Source organism: Aythya marila (assembly GCF_965140915.1).
Source record: "Aythya marila genome assembly, chromosome: 6".
NCBI lineage: Eukaryota > Metazoa > Chordata > Aves > Anseriformes > Anatidae > Aythya > Aythya marila.
In genome coordinates this window covers 16,194,420-16,218,028 of record NC_139047.1, presented here as the reverse complement: position 1 = coordinate 16,218,028, position 23,609 = coordinate 16,194,420, and the positions used below count along the sequence as shown (strand labels likewise).

The 23,609-nt window shown below is 36.3% G+C and overlaps 1 protein-coding gene across 1 annotated transcript in view; it reads left to right on the top strand.

The window, feature by feature from the left end:
- Positions 1–15,722, top strand: part of AGPS (alkylglycerone phosphate synthase) — a 51,651-nt gene extending 35,929 nt beyond the window's left edge. Inside the window, exons 14-20 of the mRNA XM_082763451.1 lie at positions 1,132–1,244; positions 2,991–3,060; positions 4,102–4,163; positions 5,944–6,033; positions 6,507–6,606; positions 7,328–7,385; positions 15,433–15,722. Coding sequence (XP_082619577.1) covers positions 1,132–1,244; positions 2,991–3,060; positions 4,102–4,163; positions 5,944–6,033; positions 6,507–6,606; positions 7,328–7,385; positions 15,433–15,554 — 615 coding nt within the window. The 3' untranslated portion in view covers positions 15,555–15,722. The remainder of the gene's footprint in view (positions 1–1,131; positions 1,245–2,990; positions 3,061–4,101; positions 4,164–5,943; positions 6,034–6,506; positions 6,607–7,327; positions 7,386–15,432) is intronic.
- Positions 15,723–23,609: the final 7,887 nt, after the last annotated feature.

The window sequence follows — 23,609 nt, the reverse complement described above, 5'->3', positions numbered from 1 at the left end:
AACATCAGAATACAGAACGCATTAGACTAACACTATTCTTTTTATTGAATGGAAGAGTTGTTTAACAGATACCACTTACAAGAATAGGGACAGAGTCTTTCCGGTTTATTCCTTCATATTGCTGGCGACTCCTCACTGATAAACAAATGCTTTAGGTATTGTTTGTGTTTACCAGATCATGCTGTAGCTAGTTCCTCTGGTGCCTCTTCAAGAGAACTGTAAGGTGCTTCCTGAGCATTACAGTCGAGACAGTAGAACAGAAGGAAGGATTCACTCTAGATCAAATACAAATAGTTCTAGAATGAGAAAGGACAGTGAATGGCATTTTAATAGACTTCTGTTCCTGGGATTTGAGTTTATCACTGTAGTAGCAGTATTTCTTTCTAATTATGTTAGCTATGCTGGCTTTGTAGGACTAATGAATGAGACAGATTCTTTGCCTAGGAAGATGTGTAGTTTCATATTTGTGTTCATGGTGTTTTCCTGGGGTGGTAGGATCATTTTTAGAAATTCTAACTTGGATGCTTTTAACTAGTGTCACCTCCAAATTTGGCTCTTGCTTTTTCAACTTTTTACTGAAAGAAAGCCAAACAGGCATTCTGACTACATTACTGTTACAACTTTTGTTTTCTAATTTTCACTGGGCTATGCTCCCTGCCATGAGTTTAAAAGTTATTTTCACTCAGTAGGACTTGCCCAAGCTTAGAGATTTTCTGTGGTACACCACTAATACAACTGTTTTGAGAGCAGTGACGTTGTTGTCATGGTCATCCGCATGCTTTAATAAAGGAATAGTTGATAGAATATAAATGTCTCCTTACTGCTCAAATCATTTATGAGCTGTTCTTTCTTCAGGAGTAGATAGACAGCTGTTGTCTATCTTGCCTTTTTTTTTTTTGACAGGAGGAAAAAAATGTGACAGATTACTTCAGTGGGCTTGTAAATATTTGTCCTGTAAAGAAAAAACTTACTTGCTTTTAGGGTGATTTTTTGAAAGATGTTTTTCCCTAGTCTTTCCTCTTAGTTACACCTACCAACCAGAGGGTACACTGTGTATTTGAAAAGCAAAAACTTGTTGATTGCATTCTACCACGAAAGCTATGACATAATGCAATGATTTTTTCTTTGCAGTTTAAAGGATTTGATCCCAACATACTGTGTGTAGCTACCTTGCTCTTCGAGGGTGACAGAGAGAAGGTTCTTCAGCATGAAAAACAAGTCTATGACATTGCCACCAAGTTTGGGTATGCTTTTCAAAGATTTTTTTTCACATGAAACTGAGAGTTAACTGTCCAGGAGAAAACAAGGTTACCATTTTTGTTGCAATTACTGTGTAGATCTGTTCTCAATTTACTAGTTTGAAGTGGGAATAATTGATGAGGTACTGAGTGTTCACTTTGATAAATAAGTCTTGTGTTAATTCTTAATAGGTAGCTTTAAAGAAAAACTTCAGCTGTCTATATACTACATCAAAATGAGTATTTGACTAAGTACAGAATTGATGTTACTAGAATGGAAACTACCCCTTGTAATTGCTTACGGGCCTGGAGGCTATATGCTTTGCACAACTAGATTATTTATTTTTAAATGGAGGATAGAAAGACAAAATCATAAGGGTATTAGGACTTAAGTCTTTGCATGGCTGATGTGAGCAAATGAATACACAAAGCTTGTTTAAAAGACGCATTCATGTAGTTACAGGAATGTGCTGATTTTCTGTGTCCTACAGGCTGTTTTCTGTTCTTACAAAGGAATAGAAAATACTTCGCTGTAGCAGTAGGCTGAGTTTCTGCTTATCTGCTTTGATTACAACAGTGATGAAAACTATCATTAAAGGTGATATATCAAAAATGCACGATTTTCTTTTTAAGAAAGTTATTGCTTGTATTAGTCTCAGCTTCTCAAAAATATGTCAAATCCAATTCAAGGCTATAACTTCTGAAATTTGTGCTTTGAATTTTCCACTTTAAAAAAAATGGGATTTCACGTGAGCAGCTTGCTTCCTCACATGAAATGTGAGCCTCTTTTGTCACCTTTCAGTGACAAAACATTGCCCTTCATTTTAAAGGGCACTTCAGTTTTAATGTGTGCAAGAAGAGGCTTCAACTACAAGTTCTCTTGTATTTGGGTAATTCAAGACAAAGTACTGGTAAGGGATGGAAATCTGGCTGTTAAAGGCTTGTTAGAGGGTGCTGTCTGTGCTACACTATTTCAGACTATTAGTTGTTTAATGGTTTAACTTTCTAGTTTTGTGTCTAAAAGGCAAATGTTTTATCTTCCTTAAAGTTGTCTGGATGTCCCTACATGTCAGATTCCTAGGAACTTCTAGGAAGACAGTTTAGATATACTGCCCTTTCTTGTTCTAAAAAGCCAGTACTTAAAAGCAAACGAAAAAGACTTTCATAATGCTCTTAATTTGGTAGGTTAGTGAAAATAGGGCTTCCTTTTTGTTTTTAGGGCTCAATCCTTTTCATCCACCCATCACACAAACTTTTGGGATCTTAAGCCATTAGTCTTGCTATTATGTAAGAACACAGGTGCACAAATCCAACATGCACTTAGAAACAGTTTGAACAAACGTTCATTTACAGGAACATCTGGGATGTACTATGTCTGTTTCCTTTGTGTTTTTTTGTGATGTTTGAAGGCCTCAGCTTAGTTTTGACATCTTAGCTGAGCTGGTAGAAAGGAACAGTCTGGAGGATGTTGCCTAATGAATGACTAAACTACGAAGTTATTCCTATGAGAATTGACTTTTTTCACTGATTTGTTTCTTGTTCTGCCCAACTTTCTTCTTTATGAACATCTCAAAGTGTGGAAAACATGATTTTATTTACAGAGATGCTATGACTATTGGCTATTGTAACACAATTTAGAAACAGCTAAACTTGCACATATTTTTTTATAATCAAAGTATATTTTTTTTCTAATTATTTTTGGAAACCTGTGTATACTCTGCTGGAAAGTTTAATTAAATTCTTTAATTGCAGTGGCTTGGCAGCTGGAGAAGATAATGGACAGAGAGGATATATGCTGACATTTGTCATTGCTTACATTCGGGTAGGTCACCTCTTGCCTTCCTGCTGAAACTTATATTAATTTAATAATAATAAAAAAAAAAACGCAAAACAAACAAACAAACACACCCAAACATGTCTTTTTGAAGATCCTCTCTGAATTCTGTATTTAGGTTGCCTTGAATGATCTCTTAAACTTGTCACCAGAGGATTGTATCTTTTCCATGTCATAGAATTTTGTCGGCAAAATACCTTAAAAGCATTAATTTGAACACTTAAGAAAATAGTTACCGATACAGGTTAGAAAAAAAACGAGTTTGAAGGAGGATCTACTGGCAGCAGCTAAATAAACCAGATCAGACTTAAAAATCTACAGGTTGAAAGTAATCTGAGCCTGGGAGAATACTCAAAATATGCACATACTCTCAGTTCTTTCTCTTTGGACATACACTTATGGTCATGGTTTGAATCAGAATTCCAGGACAAATGGATCTTAGTCTGAACTGCTGCAGCTGTTTTTATGAACTTCAGTCTTAGTGGATTTAAGAGATTTTTTCGGAATGCTATATATATCCTGAGTGCTACTTTTTACTTGGCTTGTATAGTTTGGGACAAATCACTTGATTTCTTTTTATTTCAGCAGGCTCTTAATTTCTTTTTATTTCAGCAGGCTATAGGTAAAATGGGCAGACTATTTCTTGTCTTTTTTCTTCATACCTAGAACTTAATAGAAAATATTTATTTGAAATTTAGTTATGTTGCTGGTTAGAACAGTGCAGCCCTTGGATTGATGCTAGTGGTGCAAATATTTGATTAGTGCAAGTGTACTGACACTCTGGCAAGCTGTCTTCTTATAGCCATGACATCAAAATGTTTGTTGTCTGTGTCTTGGAAGATCTGCTCTACATCCATAACTATAAACTAATGTCACTAGGACAGATGGCTGTTTTTACTAAATCGTCTTTCTGTGTTGTTCTCATTCAGTTCTATCTCAAGTTGCTCAACTGCTAGCTGTGTAGCCTACACTGGAATCCCAGATGTTGGTGCTGAATGTTACTGATAATTTCCTTTCTGTATTTATTAGGACCTGGGCCTGGATTACTATGTAATAGGAGAATCATTTGAGACATCTGTTCCTTGGGATAGGTAAACTGACTATTCTTCAGAGTTGCTTAAAACCTTGTACCTGATTTCATTCAAATTATTCCTAACTCATGCTTGCTCATGAGGAAACTTAATTTAATTTAGGCCTTATGTGTATTAGAGGCTCCCTGATGTGCCTCAAATCTTGCAGCTGTGCTTTTGCTAAAGCTGCTGGTAAATTATGTCTCAGTTTTCTAAATACAATGTAGGAAAGCATTCAGTAATATTTTTGTTTAGGTTAACTTACTGTAACAAATCCAGGACTTGAAATTGCCCAGCTTTCTAAGTCGGGTAATGGTTTCAATAGCAGTATTGTGGGGTAAGCAGCCGCATGTATGGGATCAGCAGTGTATTTCAAGCAGAAAAGTTTATAATGAAGCTCACAAGAATATTTAGATATGTTTAAAAGGTGTTTTTCAACCCAGAAATGCAGGGAAATGAAAGAACAAAAAAGATAAACTTGGTATAAATATCTTAATCCTGAGCAAAAGTTACTTTATCTGTTACCTGTAGCTGAGAAACTCTTGACCATAGCAAAATTTAACATAGAAAATGATTTTGGTCGCTTCTGTCCATTTGGTAAGCCAGAAACCTCTTAAACCAGGATCTGAACTGATTTTAAGTTAAACTTGACATTTTTTGATGTAAAGTAGAATTTATGGAAAGTGTGATGTAAGCTGGTAAGCCAGTGGGTGGGAGAGATTTGAAGAGGTTGATTTTTAAAGCAAAATTGCTGTTTATTTTGGTTTAGCTTTATAGATCTTGAAGTATGTTAACTGGTTAGTTACCAGTTTATTTTGGTTTTACCTGAGAGAATGAGTTTTTTTGTAAAAATTTCAAATGCTTTTCTTAAATTGTGCTTACCAAAGCAACTGCTTTCAAAACTTTTTTCTACTTTGACTCATAAGAGCTATGCAGTTTTCCACAAATCAGTCAGTTACTCTGCCTGACTGGTTGAAGATACTTGAATAAAATATTTAGCTTGACTTGCTCATCCACTAAACGGATAAATTTCTCATATATATTACTCCTGTCAGCTGGAAAAGTAGCTTTAAATCTGCAATAAATGTTTAAAAATCTGAACTGCACAGGATGGATAGTGTTGCAGACCTTTGTGGGAGAATACAATACTAAAGAAATAGCAATTTGAAAAATGCTTTCTTTAAATTGCTCTAGTGCTTTGAATGTACCTGGCAGGTCTGCTGAGGTGGGGAGGGAAAGACAAATCACTAAAAGCAAAATAAATATGGCTTATGACAAGCTTTAATGGCTCACTACCATATTAAGACTATAATGTTTCAAGCTGGCAGAGTATAGCTGGAGTCTCTAGTTCTTGCCTTGCAACATATTAAAGCTATGGTGTTAGCCAAGTATACAAGGTCTTACAATTTGCAAGCTTTCTACTATGGGTTATTGTGTTTGTGAGCTACGTTTGAGGCTATTTTGCTGAGAAAATAAAGAAAGAAATGGGCAACCTGTATTTCCTGCTGAATTCTTTTTGCCTTCTATTCCTTATGGAAAAGAGCCTTCATTCCTTGCTGTACTTCAGAGTAGATTCGCTATTCAGGAGCGGTATGCTGGTGAAGTCTTGATGGAGGACTGCTTTATTCTTAGAATAAAATATGAAGTGGTTAAAACTAGTTTTAGAATGCGGCAGTTTTCTTTTTGTTAGATTTTTTTTTAAAGGTATAAGGTTTACCAATGTTGAAGTTACATTTTTCTTTAGGAAGTGGTATAAAATCATGTATTAAGATTTTATATTTTAATGTGCTTTCTTTTGCAGAGTTTTAGACCTCTGTAGGAATGTAAAGGAAAGGATAGTAAGAGAATGCAAAGAGAAGGGTGTTCAGTTTGCTCCCTTTTCCACCTGCAGGTAAGCTATTCAACAACTTAAATATTCACTTTTTCTGGATCTTTTATTAGTAACAGAACTACAGAAGAAGTTGTTAAACTTGCTACTTAGATATTTTAAAGTGCATCTATTAGTGATAGTAGAAACACTACTGATCGTGACCTTTCTCTTTAACCTGCAAGTAGGTTACATATAAGAGTACTTATTTCAAGGGAATAGTGGCACTTTATTAGTCTTGACACTTACACTTTACTCTCTGGTGCCTACAAGCAAACCAGGATTAATTTAAGAGCTTCAGCTCTTTGAAAGTGATAGCCTTGATTCAGATTTGCTCCTATGAGGTAGGAGCAAAAAGGAAACAAAACTCTTAAAACAAACAAACAAAAAAAGCTACCTTTTAAAATAAAATGAGTAACATTATGGATTGTGTAGTAAGACATAGGGGTTGGATTAATACCATAAAGTTTTGTTTGTAATACAGTTCTCTTCAACAGGGTCACACAGACTTACGATGCGGGTGCATGTGTCTACTTCTACTTTGCCTTTAACTACAGAGGAATTAGTGATCCTATTCATGTCTATGAAGAAATTGAGGTAATGTATACGAGAACAACAGTTAAGGGGGAGGGTTGAAGCTGATGTTCTCTAGCATATGCCAGACCCTTTGGCCAAGTTAACAGAATTTTGCAGGAAAGATCACAAAAGTCTGTTAATAAAGCTTTGATCATTAGTTAGGTACACCTCAACAGTGCACCAAGTAGTAGAAAGACTGCAAGATGAGTGTTTTAGCTTGAAAGTATTTGAATATTTCTTCATCAACATAAAAATTTAAATTTTGCTTTCTGCCAAAAGCTTTACACGCAGCAGAGTAGTCAGTTGTGACCCCAAAATCTTGAAAATCTTGGTCTAAACTCTAGCCTGAATAAAGAACTTCAGTCACACTGGGGATTTTTGTTTTCAAACTTTTCTCTTTTTTAGGTTTCTTTTCAGTAGGCACATACCCGTCTTCTGGATGAGCTCCCCAGCCCACTAGATTATTTTCATTTTGGCAAGGGGAAAGTGATTCCATTCTGGAAAAATAGCTTTATTCTAACAGATGTGCTTTGAAATGTCTTGGTTTTAGTAATATTTGTTTTGAAAATCCCTACTTATATTAATATATGCAGACTTAAACTAAAGTGTTCACCTTTAGTGTGTACCCTAAATGTTTCTGAATTTTTTCATATACCTGTTCAAATGAGTACCATAGCAAGCATTTCACTAAAACCAAATGTCTTGTGCATTTAATGTTGAATACCTTATCTTTCACATCTAGAGGGCTGCTAGAGAAGAAATACTTGCCAATGGAGGAAGTTTGTCACATCATCATGGAGGTATTGTTCTTGTTCTCAGTCTAATGGTAATTTTTTCTATACTGGTAAATATTCACGAGTACATCAAACACTTTTCAATAGAATTTTGAAAAATATTTCACAGATATGAATTGAAATTACTGGAAAAATATTTTGTAAGTCTTTCAAGGAACTTTCTATTCCTTTAAAAGACTTTTAGGGGAAATGTCACTAGACCCAGTTTGCTTGATGTCCAGTCACACAATATGGTGTATATATATGAATGCCAACCTTTGATATGAAGTCTAAAGACTGTCTGAGAACCTGAAACGGTAGTAATAAGCTTCTACTGAACCTTGTGCAAACAAAGGCACATTCACTTGTGTAGACTAGAATACCAGTTTCATAATTCTAAGAGAAGCAATTTAATGTCCCCTGTGGCTAGATGAACACTGGTAGCCCTATTTCCAGAGCATTTAGTGAAAGTATCTGCCTAAAAGAGTTGGAGACTTTAACTGGACTATGTTGTAGGTTACTATCTGTTGCATAATCGATGTTATGCAAGTATTGACAGTACTGTCTTCCTGTCTGCTAACTTCTGATTATTTGGTTTCTTCTCTTGTGGTTTGGAAACAATTTGTCATAAGTTAGTCTCTTTGCAAACTATTTTTGCACTTTAAATAGTTAAATGTTAAGAACCAATAATAATGTTAAGAACCAATGCCATGTATAAGTGTTACCCTGATAATTTAAATAGGTTTCTTCCACATATTCAGGTAGCCTAATAATTTTGATTGCATGTGCCCTATATAATGATATAAACTCAAGTGTCAGGAAGATTTGTTTTAAATTTGGTTTGATTTGTGTAGCTAACTTCTTCAAATTATTCAGTTTAAAATACATTTCTTCTCTCAACTGTCTTGGCATTGCCTGACCACAGAAATAAGAGCAGAGGGAAGAATTCTAATGGTGTAAAATTTAAATCAAAATTTTGTAGGAGCAATGTTTTAAAACATGTTGCTGATTTCCTGGGCTTGAAACTTAAATCTAGGTCTGTGTTCAGGCATACATCTTTGTGATAGAAATTGCAATTGTCTGCTTCAGCAATATCAGGATATTGGAAGACATGTAGATAAGTGATAACATGAGTGGAAATGGTTTCAATATTTTTTCTAATATGCTTTTATTATCCACTGATTTTTTTAATGTTATTCTGGTGGACTGGTCAGTTCTCACACATGGATGTGGAATTGCCCTCATGATCTACTAGTGTGCTCTCTCCTGCTGTGGCAGCCATGATTTACTGTGACTAGCATTTCATCCGTTAACTCAGAAGCAGCTGTAGCTTGTCACGATTGGATGTATTTGCCCTCACCATATGAAATCTTGTTTACAGCATGTCGAGCAACAACAAAAAAAATACTTCTGTAGCATTTTCACACACTTACATACTTACTTTTTGGCTCCACAGATTCAGAAAATTTGGTTTCTATCAGACTTCTCATACTTGTGTTGGATACATGACTGCCTAATTCTTGATAAATATTTTCTGCTTTAAGTGTCTTTTGTCTGGCAGTGCAAGACGGTGTATGATACACAAGATCCATTTTTTACCCTGTTCTTTGTATATGTGCTGCTGAAAATTAGCCTAATGGTATCAATTTAATTTACTGACCTTCAGGCCTTGTCATTCCTAGCACTGCTAAGGCCAGTCTATTGTGTGGGGTAAAAGAAAATAGTGGTGCAATTTCTTTTAGTATTTGTCTTGTAATTGTGATTAATAACAGTTGTTTTCACTATCTGGAAACAGACAGGCTGGTTTGTCTGCCTACAATCATGCTGTGATAAATGGAGCTATTTTAACTCTGGTTTTGTGTATCAAAGAAAACAGATGTAGTCTGGGACTTGAGGCTATAGGAAATACAAAGCCTGCTTAAGTCAATCTTCATCCACTCTGAGTGAAGAAGTGGTCATATATGACAGCTTGAGATGTGTAAAGCTCTAAATTACTTTACATCTGGAAAAGTACTAACTGCAGGATACCCATGGTAGCTGTTGTGTAATGAAAACTAAAATAGTGATGCTCTTAATTTTATAAGGATTAACTTCAGAAAATTAATCCCAATAGCTCTTCTCTTCCCCTCCTCCCCCAAGCTAATGAAAAATATCCTAGCTTCTAGGCAGGACTCAGTTAGCAATGCTCTGAGAGTATTTCCTGATCCCCTCCATGATACCTTTTGAGGTTTAAAACTTAAAAGAAGCATAACTGCAATTTGTTAATGGATTACACTTCAGATCACACTTCGCAATATGTAAGTGGAAGAACATTCCTGTAAAGAAATCGCAGAAGTGTATCCATACCAGCCTCTTAAAGCAAGCATCTTAGGGACACAAGTCATTCTAGTGAAGCCAGACATACACATTAGTGTAATGAACTTGCCCTTTCAATATAACAATAACCTGTATTTTGGGGTGGAGAATCCAGACTTCTGGATAATATCTGAATATTATTTCTATTATGCTGCAATTTAAAAATGACCTTTTTCTTTTCAAAAAAGAAACAATGACTTGATTAACTTCCTCACTCTTGACTTTCAAATATTTACATCTAATCACTAAATGTCAGAATTGGTTTTTTTCCACTTAGTGTTTCTGGATTATGTAATGTACAGAACTTGCATTTATGAGCAATCTAAGGCACGTGCGTTGCTATAAAAATGCACCCAAAATAAGTAGCTGACCAAGCAAACATTTCTTATGCTGGGGGAATTTAGCCATACTCCAGTGCATCAGGAATTGATCCCTTGTAGAGCAGGTTATCAGATTTTTCACGATCCCAGCAATCTTGTCTAAATGTTGTAGGTCTGTTTCTTGCTATTTTTTTGTGAACAAACTGCTGAATTTTTTTTTACAGGTTTTAAAGGAGTTTTTAATGTGACTTTGAAGTGGTTTCTTATGCTTTCTTTGTCTCTTTTAGCCAATGCTATGGCATAATATGCCATTAACTAAAACATTTTTGAAAGGTATTAGATGTATAAGTTGTATCATTTCTTATTTTCTTTTCCCACATAAGTTTTTACAGTCTTGACTGTGGTTTTCACCTTGCCTTTACTATGCCATGCACTTAGGAAGTGATTATGTACGTCTTTGAACACAGCTTTAATCCTTTTATTTTTCTGGCCAATGAGCGTCCTTAGACTTGAAAGTCCTGTATGTACAGGTTGCTAGAGTCAGTTAGCACCTAAAACTCAGCATTTTCAATGCAGCATTAGAAATGACAACCTAATGTAGATACAAGTTTAAGTTTAGGTAAACAATTTTTCTAATGGCAAGTCCTAAGACTGACTGCTCATATGATGTCACTCCTTGCATTCTTGAATCCCTGTTTTAATAAAATGTATGCTTTTTTTGTACATATAAAATAACATGTTGAGGAAATAATAACTAGGTAGGACTGGTTTATAAATATTATATAGATCATATTTATATATATATATAGTATTTGCTTTGGAGTATGCCATCTGAAGGGAGCTATCTGGATTTGGGCTTGATTCCTTCTGTATTACCAATCTAAGCACTTCTGTAAAAATAAAAATAGATTGTTTCCATTGAGGGGAATGTTCTAACTAACAACTGGTTACGTAAGGAAACAATTATCAGTTTGTGGGTTTGAGCAAAATGACTCCATTTAGATACTTAACATAATAGAACTAATTTTCTTCCACTTTCTAGACAGATTGACTAGAATAGAGGTTAATATAGCTCAGGCTCCACAGGTTTAGGTATACTATCAATTTCCTGGCAGTTTATGTAGAAAAATTTAGGCGAAAAAAAAAGTGGTAAAACTGATGTGCCTTCAGTTGCATGTTTGACATTGCAATTCTTTGGTATCATTAAGAGGCCATGGCTGAAGGCGTATAGCACAGTAATCCACACAAACTACAAAATCTGCAATTATAAAACTTCCTTGGGGGGCAGGAGGGTGGAATTGGACACAGCCTTCTTTTCTTTACACATGAAAAAAATCCTCTTAGCTTTAAGTTAAGCTCTGGAGACTGACCATACCGTCATTTTATAAATTAAGAGCTTACTTGTTAATTAGAATGAGAAGCTTAAATTCTGACAATTGTCAGACCTGAAGTAACACTATCATGAAATAGTATAATCAGTTGTATTTTCTTCCGTAGTCTGTAGAAAGTCTAAATGGTATTGTTATTTTCAGTGCTCCTTTTCACCAAATAAACACAAAGGCTTTCTGATTCTTCAGCACAGAACTTGAAAGAACTTGAGTTGTTCAGGCATCGTGTGAAAGTGTGCCAGATGTTGGACAGTGATGGGAAGTGTTAATTATGTAGCATACTCCAAGTATGCTGGTGCAATGTACTCCATTTCTACTGAAGTATTAGATTAATGCACTGACCTTTCTCAGCTCTCTTCCAGAGCTCTCTCTGGAAGAGTAATAACCTGTTAAGCAACTTCTAGGAGAGGAAAGATGCTTCCCATAGAGACAACCAGCTTCAGGAAGAGCATTCAACAGCTGGAAGAGCCTCGTCCTTCTTATGACCTATGTTACTGTTTCTCCTTCTGCGGAGCTATTGTTTTCCACTAACAGCCTCTTTAAGTTGGAAGGACTGGAGCAGAGGAAGCCTAGTGGCACTGCTCATGGCCCTAGAGCCTATTTCCTCTGGGACCACACACTGCTATAAATTTCATCTGCACGAGGGGTAGAGTTATTCCTGGGATCCATCAGCTACACTAAAACTTCCTTTAGAAGACCATTTGTGTGTTCATGTACTTGATTTTCCTAAAGTGAGAAAACTGATTGCTGCCTGCTGTTTGCTAGCTCCACTCACAGCCAGATTTTTTTGCAGCCATCCAGATGCATCTTCAAAGACAAACAAGCATAGCCTTTATGAGCCAGTAGAGCTTTTCTCCCATTTTAGCTTCCTTTGTGGCCAGCAGGTATGTGCTGTCCATCTAATGCACTTCTCTTTAAAAACTCATGCACATAGGAAACTCATTTTTGGCAGAGAATGTAATGTTAGTACTTCTATGGGAGCAGTACGTGGCTTCACTTCACCAAGGGGCATTTTATTTCCTAAAAGCATGAACAACTTCTCTAATAAAACCAGCTATGGGCTGGACAATAATTTATTTTTTTCAGATTACATGTTTGTTTCATGTATGCACCATAATGATAATAAAACCTGAAAATTAACTGCAAAAATAGGTCGTGGACTGTCTTTTTCAAGCTGCTACTGAACAAACTTGTTGACTTTCTGGTCCGAGGTACTTGATTTGTTTGAAGTGGATTCTTTGTCATGCTAGGGTGTTTGCACTCTATGTAATACAAGCTAGGCTTTACATTGAATTTGGCTTGTCTCAGTCCTGTTGCCTACTTAACACACTTTCTGGCTTCCTAGCAATTAATGTTTTATGGGGTGGCTGTCTGTGTAGCACACCTCAGGAACAGAGTACTTTATAGGCTTAAAACTTGAAAACTAACTTTGTCATAATTCATTTTGGGTAATTAAGATGCCAAATTAGGTGTCTTCAGAAGAAAAAGATGGAAGTATGTAAGACTTTATATGTTGCCAGTTGCTTCAACAAATATTGTGTGTATAATGGTGTGTATAGCTGAGTAACTTGTATGCTCAGTTTACAGTGCCTGCACAATGTTACGCTGATTTGAGAACCTTACTAATTCCGTTGTGATGTAGCATATAAAACCATGTGAATTTTGTCTCCTGTCAGTTCTAGATAAATGGCATCATCCAGGCCTTAAAACTAAATGGTCTACTTTCTGTAGGTAGAAACTGAAAGGTTTTATCTAGTCCATGGAAAAATCAGGCTTAACTGAGACCTTTTATTATTGGAGAGGTTGTGTCTTCTTTGAGCCCAAAGCCGTTCTCTGGCAAGGCTTAGAGTGGAGTTAAGTGATTTTGCTTCTTAGAATTACTTAACTGTATCTATCCTTCAACGGAGGAGGAAAAGAATATTCAAAAGGCAGAACGAACCTGAAGTGAAACAAGCTATGTTGTTTTTCTCTGTATTACTGTCATCTGCACAAATCTGTTCTTTCATTTAGTCTGTTTTCTAAGCAGGTCCATCCAATTACATAAAATCTGAAAAGCAAAATTGCTTCAGCTTATTTTTTAATTCTGGTACAAGAACTTGGAGTAGCTGAAAAATCCACATATATCTTAGTGGTAAGAATATTAGGAGCAGGGGCTCAACCTGCTGTTATCAAGGGGTTAAAATCTTCTCATTGAACATGTTTGTGAAGGACCACTGGTAACTGTAGTACAGCTTTTTTTTTTCTTTCCAGTTCACTAATCAAATGTATGTTAGATTTATTATTGCAAAAGTATAAACCATAGAAAATTTGACAAGATAGATGTGTAAATTATCACTTTGACAGAACTAATGATGCACTCCAAGCACCTTCTGTTTTCCAGCACTTGGTGAGCGACTTCATTAAATATGCAACGACTGTTTGGTGCTGCTCAGACAGTAGTTCAGTTCCTTGTGGAATTGCATTATTACTGGAGGTGTAAAAGAGGCAGGCATGCTAGCTGTTGGGCATCCTGCTGTGATTCTAATGTGCTCCATCTTGTTGGAGCAGTTGTTTGCAGTCTTTTCAGGACAATTACATCCATAACCACAGGACACATTCACTGAAACTATATTACAGATAACAGTTGAGAATGGTAATGACTGTTCTTCAGTTGCCTGTGTATGAGCCAGTGTAAGTGACTTGAGGTGATGGTCAGACCCCATCCATCTATCTCTGGTTGTTTGTATATGTATGGGTGTGGTGTTTTTTTTTTGTGCGTGTTGGTAGTATTAGAATCAGAGTATTCCCAGATAAAATGCAACTGCATCAACTTGGTCAGTCTAATTGTAGAGGTGTTTTTCCTACAGATGGGGATATTTTCTGAGCCAAGCTTCAAAATACAGCCACAGTTCCTATTGCATGAAAAATGCTTTTGTCCTTCGGTTATGATCTTTGCTCTTGACATGTATGCTGGTAGTAGTTGTTTTCTTACTAAACTGCAAATTTCACTCTTTCTCACGTTATTTGCTTTTTCAGTTGGCATTGTTACTAGCTCATCCCTTAAGGTATAAACAAATATACTCTGCTCTCCAGAGGTGTCCCTGTAATTTATTATTCTGATGACAGTTTGATGGTTACCCTGAGAACAGGGCACAAAAGATGGCTTGAATTTAGCTTCAGATATTCTTAAAGCATCTGCCTCTCAAACCTTTACTATATCACATCATACTGACAAATGGATTGTGGTTTAGGCTGACAAGCTAAATGCTATACTGTGTTTAATGAAAGAATGGCCTTTATTTTGCATGATCTGTTAAATCAGAGTTGATGACTTGGTTAATTAGTATATGAACACTTGGCCATTTAACAGAACTATTGTGGGAATTTAGTGAAATGAGTTCTTAAATGGCTAGTGCTTCAGCTTTGCTTTATAATTGCTGTTTGTTGTGAATATACATTTTTAACATGGAAAGTAAGCTTTTGTGTGATAGCATGTGCAAGTGCCAGCCCGTGTAGAAGTTTTGGAATAAAATAAGATATTCTGTTGTCTGAAAACTAGACTTTAGGCCTTCTCTTCAGAAAATAAGTTTTGATTATTTAAACCAATGCTATTTTAAGGTTGTTCCTGATTTTTGAGAACATTCTTACTTTAAAGCAGTTGAGAGGCATGAGGGTTCTTCTTTTTAGCAATCTCATCTTCGGTTTTCTACTTCAAAAGATTAGTTTGGTAGCTTTTCAAGACTTACTGCCAAGTTGCTATTTTAATAGAACATGTAATTTCAGCCTAAGCTTCATCTAAATTTCATAGTTTCTAAAGAAAGTAGACAGTGTGGAACACAGTCTTCCTCTGGGAGTATGCTGAGCTTAATGAGCTTGATAGTCTGGTGGGCTCAATAAATCAAATAAAGCAAAACATTTCTCATTTTTGAATAAAAGCATTTATCACACAGTGTTTATTCATTCATGGTCACAAGATTGATTGGCTCCTAGAATCCTGCCATATATTGAAACGCTTTGTTTTTGTTTTTCCAGTAGGCAAATTGCGGAAGCGCTGGATGAAGGAGAGCATCTCTGATGTTGGCCTGGGAATGCTGAGATCTGTTAAAGAATATGTGGACCCCAATAACATCTTTGGAAACAAGAATCTTTTATAAAACCCTGCACAATATGATGTACTAAAACTTCTTCAAAATTACTGTTGAAATTCCGCAACTTTCATTGTACTGATATCCCAGTAATCAAATATAACATAGCCTAAACTTTAAAACTAGTATCTTACACTGATTTTGCCACCCCCTCCCCCCAATAAAGTGTAAACATCACTGTTAATGTTTATGGATTTTTACTTACAATGGTCTTAAACTCTTAAACAACCCGGTGGGCACAAAGTATGTTACCAACCAGGAAATGCAAATTTGGTTTTCCAAGTTTGGTTTAGGCAACACAGCTGATGGTATTTTCAATGCTGGATACAGCCAGCGGTTTCTTACTAAAGCATCCCCTGCAAGAACAAAGACTGACAACAGAAGCAGCTGCTCAGCCCAGCCTCTTGCTACAGGAAAGCTGCTAGGAGACAGATGAGATTACACCAAGGAGTACGTCTCTGTGCTGAAGGATTAGGTATGTAACAGACCTGTAACCAGCAAAAACTTAAAGCACAAATGTAGATTTTGATCAAAAAAACCACAATGCAAGTCAAAACACTTCTGAAAACTCAATAGTTTCCCACCTTAATATTATTGGAAAATCATAAACAATTGAGCTGTTCTGAGTTGTATTTGCATTGCTGGGATAATCTTAAATTAATCGTAGGTTAGTCACTATAAGTTTTGTACAAAGGACATTTCTCACTGTATGTTGAAAACAGGTTTGTTACAAAACTTTGCTTTCATCTGTACTACAGTCCTAGTGTGTATGGGTTTGCTTCTGTTTTTGTTTGTTCTGCAGAGATGCAAAATATCTTTTTCAGTAAAAAAAAATAATAATAATAATTTTGGCTTTTCAAGTGAAACTGCCCAGCACTGTCTTTTGAAACAGTCTCAACCGTTTAATAAAACTAAAGTGGACAACATACTGTCATCCTAAAAGTGAGGTTTCCCTTTTTAGTTTTGTACAATTTCCTATGGCCTTGATGAATCATTTATCTACTTCACTAGTAGCAACAACTATAATTGTCCATTTAACTACAAAAATGAGATATTTTCTTGATCAGTACGGTATGTAAGCATTTTTACATTGAAACTTGAGTCTTAATCCGTAAAACAAACTAAAAGTATTTGTCAATACTCATGATCCATTTTTAAGGTGGGTTCTTTTCTTAAAGCAAGTTATCAAACTTTTTGATAATTACTGCATAGGATAGAAAAAAATAAGGACTATCCTTTGAGGACACAAGGTCTCTCTAGCCAACTGCTTCACAGCTCTGTAGTGTCAGTTTGGACACCTATTTTTTAGTACTGCCCTTAACAAGAAGAAAAAGATGAAATTGCACATTTATTTTTAAACTACTTCAGGATACTGTCTAATTAGCTCTCAAACTTGGTAATACACCAAAAAGAGTATAAAATGCTCAAAGTACTGCATATCAGACAAAACTTTGGACTTGTTTGAAGATCAATTTCAATTCTGTAGTTAAAATGATCAAAAGCCGATGAATATGCAAAACATCACTTTAAAATGTATGCTGTCAACATACTAAAGGAAACTTTTTTTTTATGATCTGCAGGTCATAAAATGAGATGTTAGTGTGATGTTAGTAATATGGCTAGCTTTATTTCTAATGCTGTTTCACAACATTTCAACATGACCTAGTCTTTTGTATTTTTGTTCTTGGCCCATAGAGTTCATATTTCAGCAGCAACCAAAACAATGGGTGTAGTCTGTTTTAGAAAACTGACTTTTCGCACTGTGGTTAAGTGTTCCTTAATTGTTTCATACTCAAAGTGTCTCAGCGAAGTGAATCTGTACATGTTTATGCAGGGGAATTCCTCATCTCACGTGCGGCACAGTGGTGGCTACTTGGCCACAGCTGGACTCTTGCAGATGACTAGTATCACTCTCAAATAGAAACCTTTCAAGGAGCTGGTAAATATGAAGGGTGTTTTATTATGTGCCTCAATGAAAGTGTTTGTTTAACTATGAAGAATCAATTTTGAAGGAAAGTGTGTGAAGCCTTTTTGCAGAATGACAGCACAAATATAATTAGAACAAGTCCATATAGTGCAGTAATACCTGTCTTTAGATTTTGACTTGAAGTACTATACAGCTCTACAACTTCCTCCCTGACTCTTAACTTTGACTATGGCTTCCCCATCCCTTGTTTTATTGAAGTTACACAGGCAAAACCTCTTTATGCTTTCTATTTCCAATCCTTAAATAGCCACTGGCTGCTGAAGTGATTTAAAATGCAGTAAAGATTTTTACTGCACATCAATTGTCCTACGGGAAGGTGAAATAACAGGTTATAAGGGTCCCAAAGCTATGTCACTGCATAGCTCTGAGGGAAAGATTGACTATGAGTGTAACAGACGCTTTTTTTTTTTTTTTCTAATGGCCACCTGATAGTTGTCTTCCTAAATATTTTTTTTTTTTTTAGAAACTAGTCTGAGTTTAGTGAAATCATGGTTGAAATGCATGTATTACTGATGGTCTTCAATTCTTTCACATTTAAATATCTAATGAAAACAGGGAAGTGTAATGCAAGTTTGAGAGCCTGTTTAAAAGAAATCTTCCCTCTTCTAGTACTAGTAGTCTTCCACTATTTCTTTCTTAATCCTCTCTTTGTTTATAAAGACTTAGTTTCCCTTAGCTGCAGCCTGTTCAGAGATGGAGCTTGATCTGTGCAGATCAGAAGGGTATCTTGGCATAACACTTCTTTGGTTGACTATTTTGGCTATATGTAAGTTACAAGCAGTTTTAATTAAGATTATCATGACTTTCTATTACACAGCGTCTGTTCCCTTGGAAGGAAGAAAGTGCAGAGTGAGTATAGTGTGACCACTAAATGTATTTTTACTGGAGAGAGCTTTCTAAAAGTTTTGAGGGGGGCATCATAGAAGAAAATAAATTAAAAATTACCACAGGGTCTACGTCTTAGTCTAAGAAAAACTTGTCTCTTCTTGACTTGACTTACAGTATAGTGGTTGCATTAGAGATGTCATCTTTGCCTTACAGCTGTGAACAGAGGCCAGGCCAAATAGTTCTTCCATATCAATTTTAATTAACTGAAACCAGCTTCAAAGGCAGGGATACATGAGCACTGAAATCCAGAAAACACAAGTCATTTCTCAATCTTGGAAATGTATGTTTATCAAGGTTGTAATTCAACTTTCTGCAAATAAAGCCAAACAGTGTTTGTCACTTTAGTGTGAGATTAACTGTAAAACTTTCAGTTGTAATGTTAAGAGATTATAGAACCTTATATTATTAATAAAAGGAAAATGGGCCTAAACCAGTATGTGTTTTTGTGCTGAAGCTGAACAAGTATATTCACCGAGCTTGTCATCTTTGGTTTGTTTTAATTTGGTGGTAAACTGTTTCCTAAGGAATAATACTAGGAAGGTTTGGGCACCTTTTGAGAGAAAGGAGGATGAATTTTTAAATATATGCTAATAGAAGCACTACTTTTGTGTTCCAAAATAGGCATGTGAGAAGATTTCAGCGAAGAAAGGGTAAAACAACACTTGAACACCTTAGCCTACACAGTTCAGAAATTTCTCTTCCTTGTTTTTTCTTGTTTGAGCAACAAAGCCACCTTCCAGTGCTCTGTCAATACGATACAGGAGCATACCTCATCTTACCCTACCTGTTGTGTTAAACTATTGAAAAGGTATTAGGTTTCCTTCTGTTGTGTGCATAAATGATTTAAAAACTACTTGGTAAAGGTCCTGGAATCTGTTTGAAAGTGCTGTGTCTACAAATGCAGAAGAGAGATTTCTCAGTTATCTGCATTGTTGCTATAAAATTTGTATGCCCTTTGAGCTAAAACGGGTGGAAGTTACATCTTGCTCGAAAGATCGGTTGAGTTGTTTTGTGTTAATGCAGTTTATTCAATGCGCATTATTCAAAAATTGTAAGACGTAGTATGCAGGGGACAGGAGTCTTAATGACATGGTTTCATTTGTAGAACTATAAAAATTTCTCAATATTATCTGAAATTTCCAGTGTCCTTGCTCACAGGAAGGAAAAAAACTTACAAATTAAATGCTTTCATGACATGTTTTCCTCTTATTAGCAGCATAAAATGCAGCATTTGTTATTTCGGTCTAGACAGACTTAATACGAAGGAGATCTTAGATGCTGATATACTTGTCTCAGGATGACATTCAGATCCCATTGGTGTTCTCTTCATTTAAGTTTTATAAAAGTTGGACCTGAACTGGCAGCTGTGTAGATATTAAAGGCTTGCTGTTTATGGGGTTTTGTAGTCCCACTACTGATTCTCAGTTCATGTTACCTTTAGGGAAAGCCATCAATTACTGTTAGGCTCTTCATGCAGAGCAGAATTGTCAAATGTTTGCTCTGTTCACATTCAGCTTTAAGGTCTGACATGGTGGTCAGAGATAATTTAAAAATATTTGCAATACTGTTTCTGAAAAATATCAGTGCTGTCAGTTTGAAATTAACAACTTGGTTTCAAAAATATATGAATCCTGCAAGTAAGATTTAAAGTATTGTATTTACTAGTGCAAGTTGCAATAAGAGGAACCTTTACTGAAATGCTGAGAAATGTCTCACTTATGGAGTTGTTTGGGGGTGTGTGTGAAAAACAAAGTATTGAACTTTTTTTTATGGGAAGCTTTATAAATGTTTAATTTTGATTCAGAATAAAGCGAAATTTATTTCAATTGACAGTTCAGAAACTCCAGTATGATATTCCTATTTGAGGAGCATCCCATCTATTTCTATTTTAATGGTGAAAGTGTTGGGATTTAACAGCTTTTAAATGAATGTATTTATTGTAGTACTGTAAAATATCTCTTAGTAGCCTTCTAAAGGATAAAAATGGAAGTGCTGGTCACAGCAATGAAGCTACATGTATGCAAGAAGATTATGGACAAAACCCCATGATGTACCTTATCATGTGAGATGTAAGCTGCTGCTGCTTCTAGGACTTCAAATTAGAAAAAAGAAAAAAAAAAAAAAGGTTTAAAATTCCTTTAAAAAATCATTTTAAATACCTTATTTTTCTAATGATGAAGAATGACAAGTGACTTTCCAAATTTTGCACTTCATTTCAATATCACTTGGCTTACTACTACAGAGGAAAATACAAAATGGACACAGACTCAAGACAAGGTCTTGATAAAAGTATTCCTATTTCAGGCTACTGGAAGGGCTTGGCTCTATTCCCATGGATAACACAGACACTGAGTGTGTGGGCATTGGGTGTTGCTATCGTACCACTCAGTGCTTGTTCAGTAAAGTAAATGTTCAAAGCAGTTTAAAGACAATGAATGGCATTGATGTAATGTACTCGAGTGAAGTTCTGCAAATATTGAAAAGATGAAAAGTTGACTTGGATAGATCTGTGCACAGGCAGGACAATTGGACTAATTTAATTAGTCATAAATTGATTATTGATTGTGGCATTGATAAATGGTTGAACAGCAATCGTGAATAGCCACAGGTCTGAGGATATGGGAGTAATGAGAAGGTACAAATACAGCAGTTGACCTTTTTTCCTTCCACCCAGTGGCAGCAGCCATGAGTATTTCCTGTTTCACTCTATTACTGCTGCTGAACAGGAAATCCTGGCTGCCCAGAGGCAAGGGTTAAAAGCCCTTCTGAAACATGAAGTGATACACATGCTCACCTAGCAAATACATAGCAGCTGGGTAAATACATGTGGAGATGAGGCAATAAAAGCCAGTCATTAAGGGGAGTAAATCTGGCTAATGTTAGAAAGCAAATGTAAGGAAGACATGGGTGAGCTGAATGCTGCATGAAAACCTCAGGTTTAGAATGACATTTGTTGACAAGAATTGTGTGTGATACTGACCATGTTACAGACCTAGAGCATAGTCCTAAATATATTCAAAGCTTTTTTTTCCTTGACTTGCCTATGACAGAAATCTGTGTTTAGCCAAGTTTCCTAAGAAAGTAAAAGTAAATACAATCTTTTTACTGCTTAGTTTACTCCTCTTTTTTCTACTTTTGTTCCCAACCAAAGATTTTGAGCTTTGTGAAAGGAAAGGCTTCAGCAAAACTTCAATAGGGTAGAAGTTTCAATGTATTAAGTTCCTAGATGCTTTTGTGAAAAACGGCAACTTTTATTTTGTGTTGGCAAGATAAAAGCTGAAATGTTAGCTCAGCCTTTGGTAATACAAGAAAATCTGTCTGGTAGAAAAATGAATGTTAGTTGTTATACATCCCTTCAGAAGGTCAGTGTGCTCTGCTTTGCGGTTCTTCTTGAACCCTTAAAATACTTTAATGAGTGAGTCAGCCACAGTGCAATCTGTTCTTTACTGCTGTTTCAGGAGATACAGAATAGCACTGTTCTTCCAGTTAGCTTTTTTGTTCCAAGATATTTTCAATAAATAGTCATTTTGCCTGTCTTTGTTTATGCTTGTAACTATACTATGACCAAGTCCTCAATTTTAGTTCTGCATAGGACTAATACGGAAGCTAACTGGTTTCCTTGAAGCTGTATTAGAGCTTGGTTTAAATGTGCAGAAGTGCTTTGGAAGGATCTTAGTTGAAAGTCTTCTCCTTCAGAGGGCAGATCCCTTTAGCATAGCATTAAAGCAGACTACAGGGGACAAGAACAAGCTGTGAAAAGAGGTTGGGGAGAGAGAAAAGACACTGGAAGAAGACAGCAATAAGCTGATTCTGTATGTGTGTTAATGGAGTCCTAGCCGTTATGATGAAAAGTTATGCAAGCTTTACAGGTATGGAGATCTTCCATGTTGTTACCCAGCATGTGGTTAAAGAAGCAGGGTTTACAGGTTTAGGTGGAGGAGATGAGTGACTGCTGCACCAGAGGAGGTGGAGAAAGGTTTTCGAGAAGAGCTTTTGTGTGGCATGAAGGTTAGCATTGCAACCTGGAGCACAAAGGCTTTCCATCTGTAAAGTTTCAGCAGGCAGCACAGTCCATCAGCACGCTTAATAAAAACTTCTTTGTACAGCTTTGCCTGTCTGTTGCAGGACTTATTACTCATGAAATAGTGACCAGGAAGCAAGAGAATTACTAACGGAGAAAACAGAATGAAGGCAGTGCAAAGACAGTGTCTTGTGTCTATGGCTAAATTGCCTTGAAATGAACATCTGGCAGCAACAGCCAAGCAGTAGGGACCTGGTTGCTATAGAGAAACAATAAATTTAGGATGGTAACAAATCTGCTGACTTAGTTACAACTTAGTAGTTTTTTGAGCCTGATGAGAAGAAATCACTATCTCTTCATTCATAGAACTGTGCGCTGCTCTGTGGACATGCATAAAACACGACATTATTTCCTGTTCTTTCTGGTAGCTCTTGTAAAACACCGCTACGTATCTGGGCTTGAGCAGTCAGCACTCAGGTGTTCACAGCTGAGCGCTTGCATAGCTGAGCAGGACAGCCTCCTACAGTGCTTTGGGTCCTTCCAACTCATCTCTAAGCACAATTTTTCCTTTGCTATGCCCAAATCTACCCTTATACCTGTCACAGAACAGATAGACTGATTTTTATCTACTCCTCCAAAAAAAAATAGAAAAGCAAAAGCTTTGCTTTAGATTTTTGTTGTTGTTCTGTTTGTTTTAAAAACACATGCTGATAAGCTACAGCTGTAGGCCAGGCAGCCCAAAGTAAAGTTGAAACAGCTGTGAGTGGTGGGGTAGCAAACCTTGTAATGAATAATGCATTGGTAATGAGTAGCACAATTGCAGAGACACTTGCAATCAGCAAGATCTTCAGCTAAAGCCTGAGTTTTCACTGTTGAAATTAAAAGCAAATTCCCTTAACAACAAGCTAGAGCAGGAAACACTGTCCAGAAACAACGTTGCCTACATCCACCAACCCCTGTGAGGAAAGCTCTGTGTGTGGTGTGGGTGCTGTGTGAGGTGAACCAATCTTCTGGGGTACACTTCTGCCCCAAGTGTGAGGGACAAGCTTTGCTTATGGCCTTGCAAACAAACTCCTCAGAAACAAAATGGCACCACGTAGCCCTGTGAGGCTGACTAGGGCATCCTATGAAGAGAACATGAAGAGACAGCCCAGGGTTTTTGAAACAT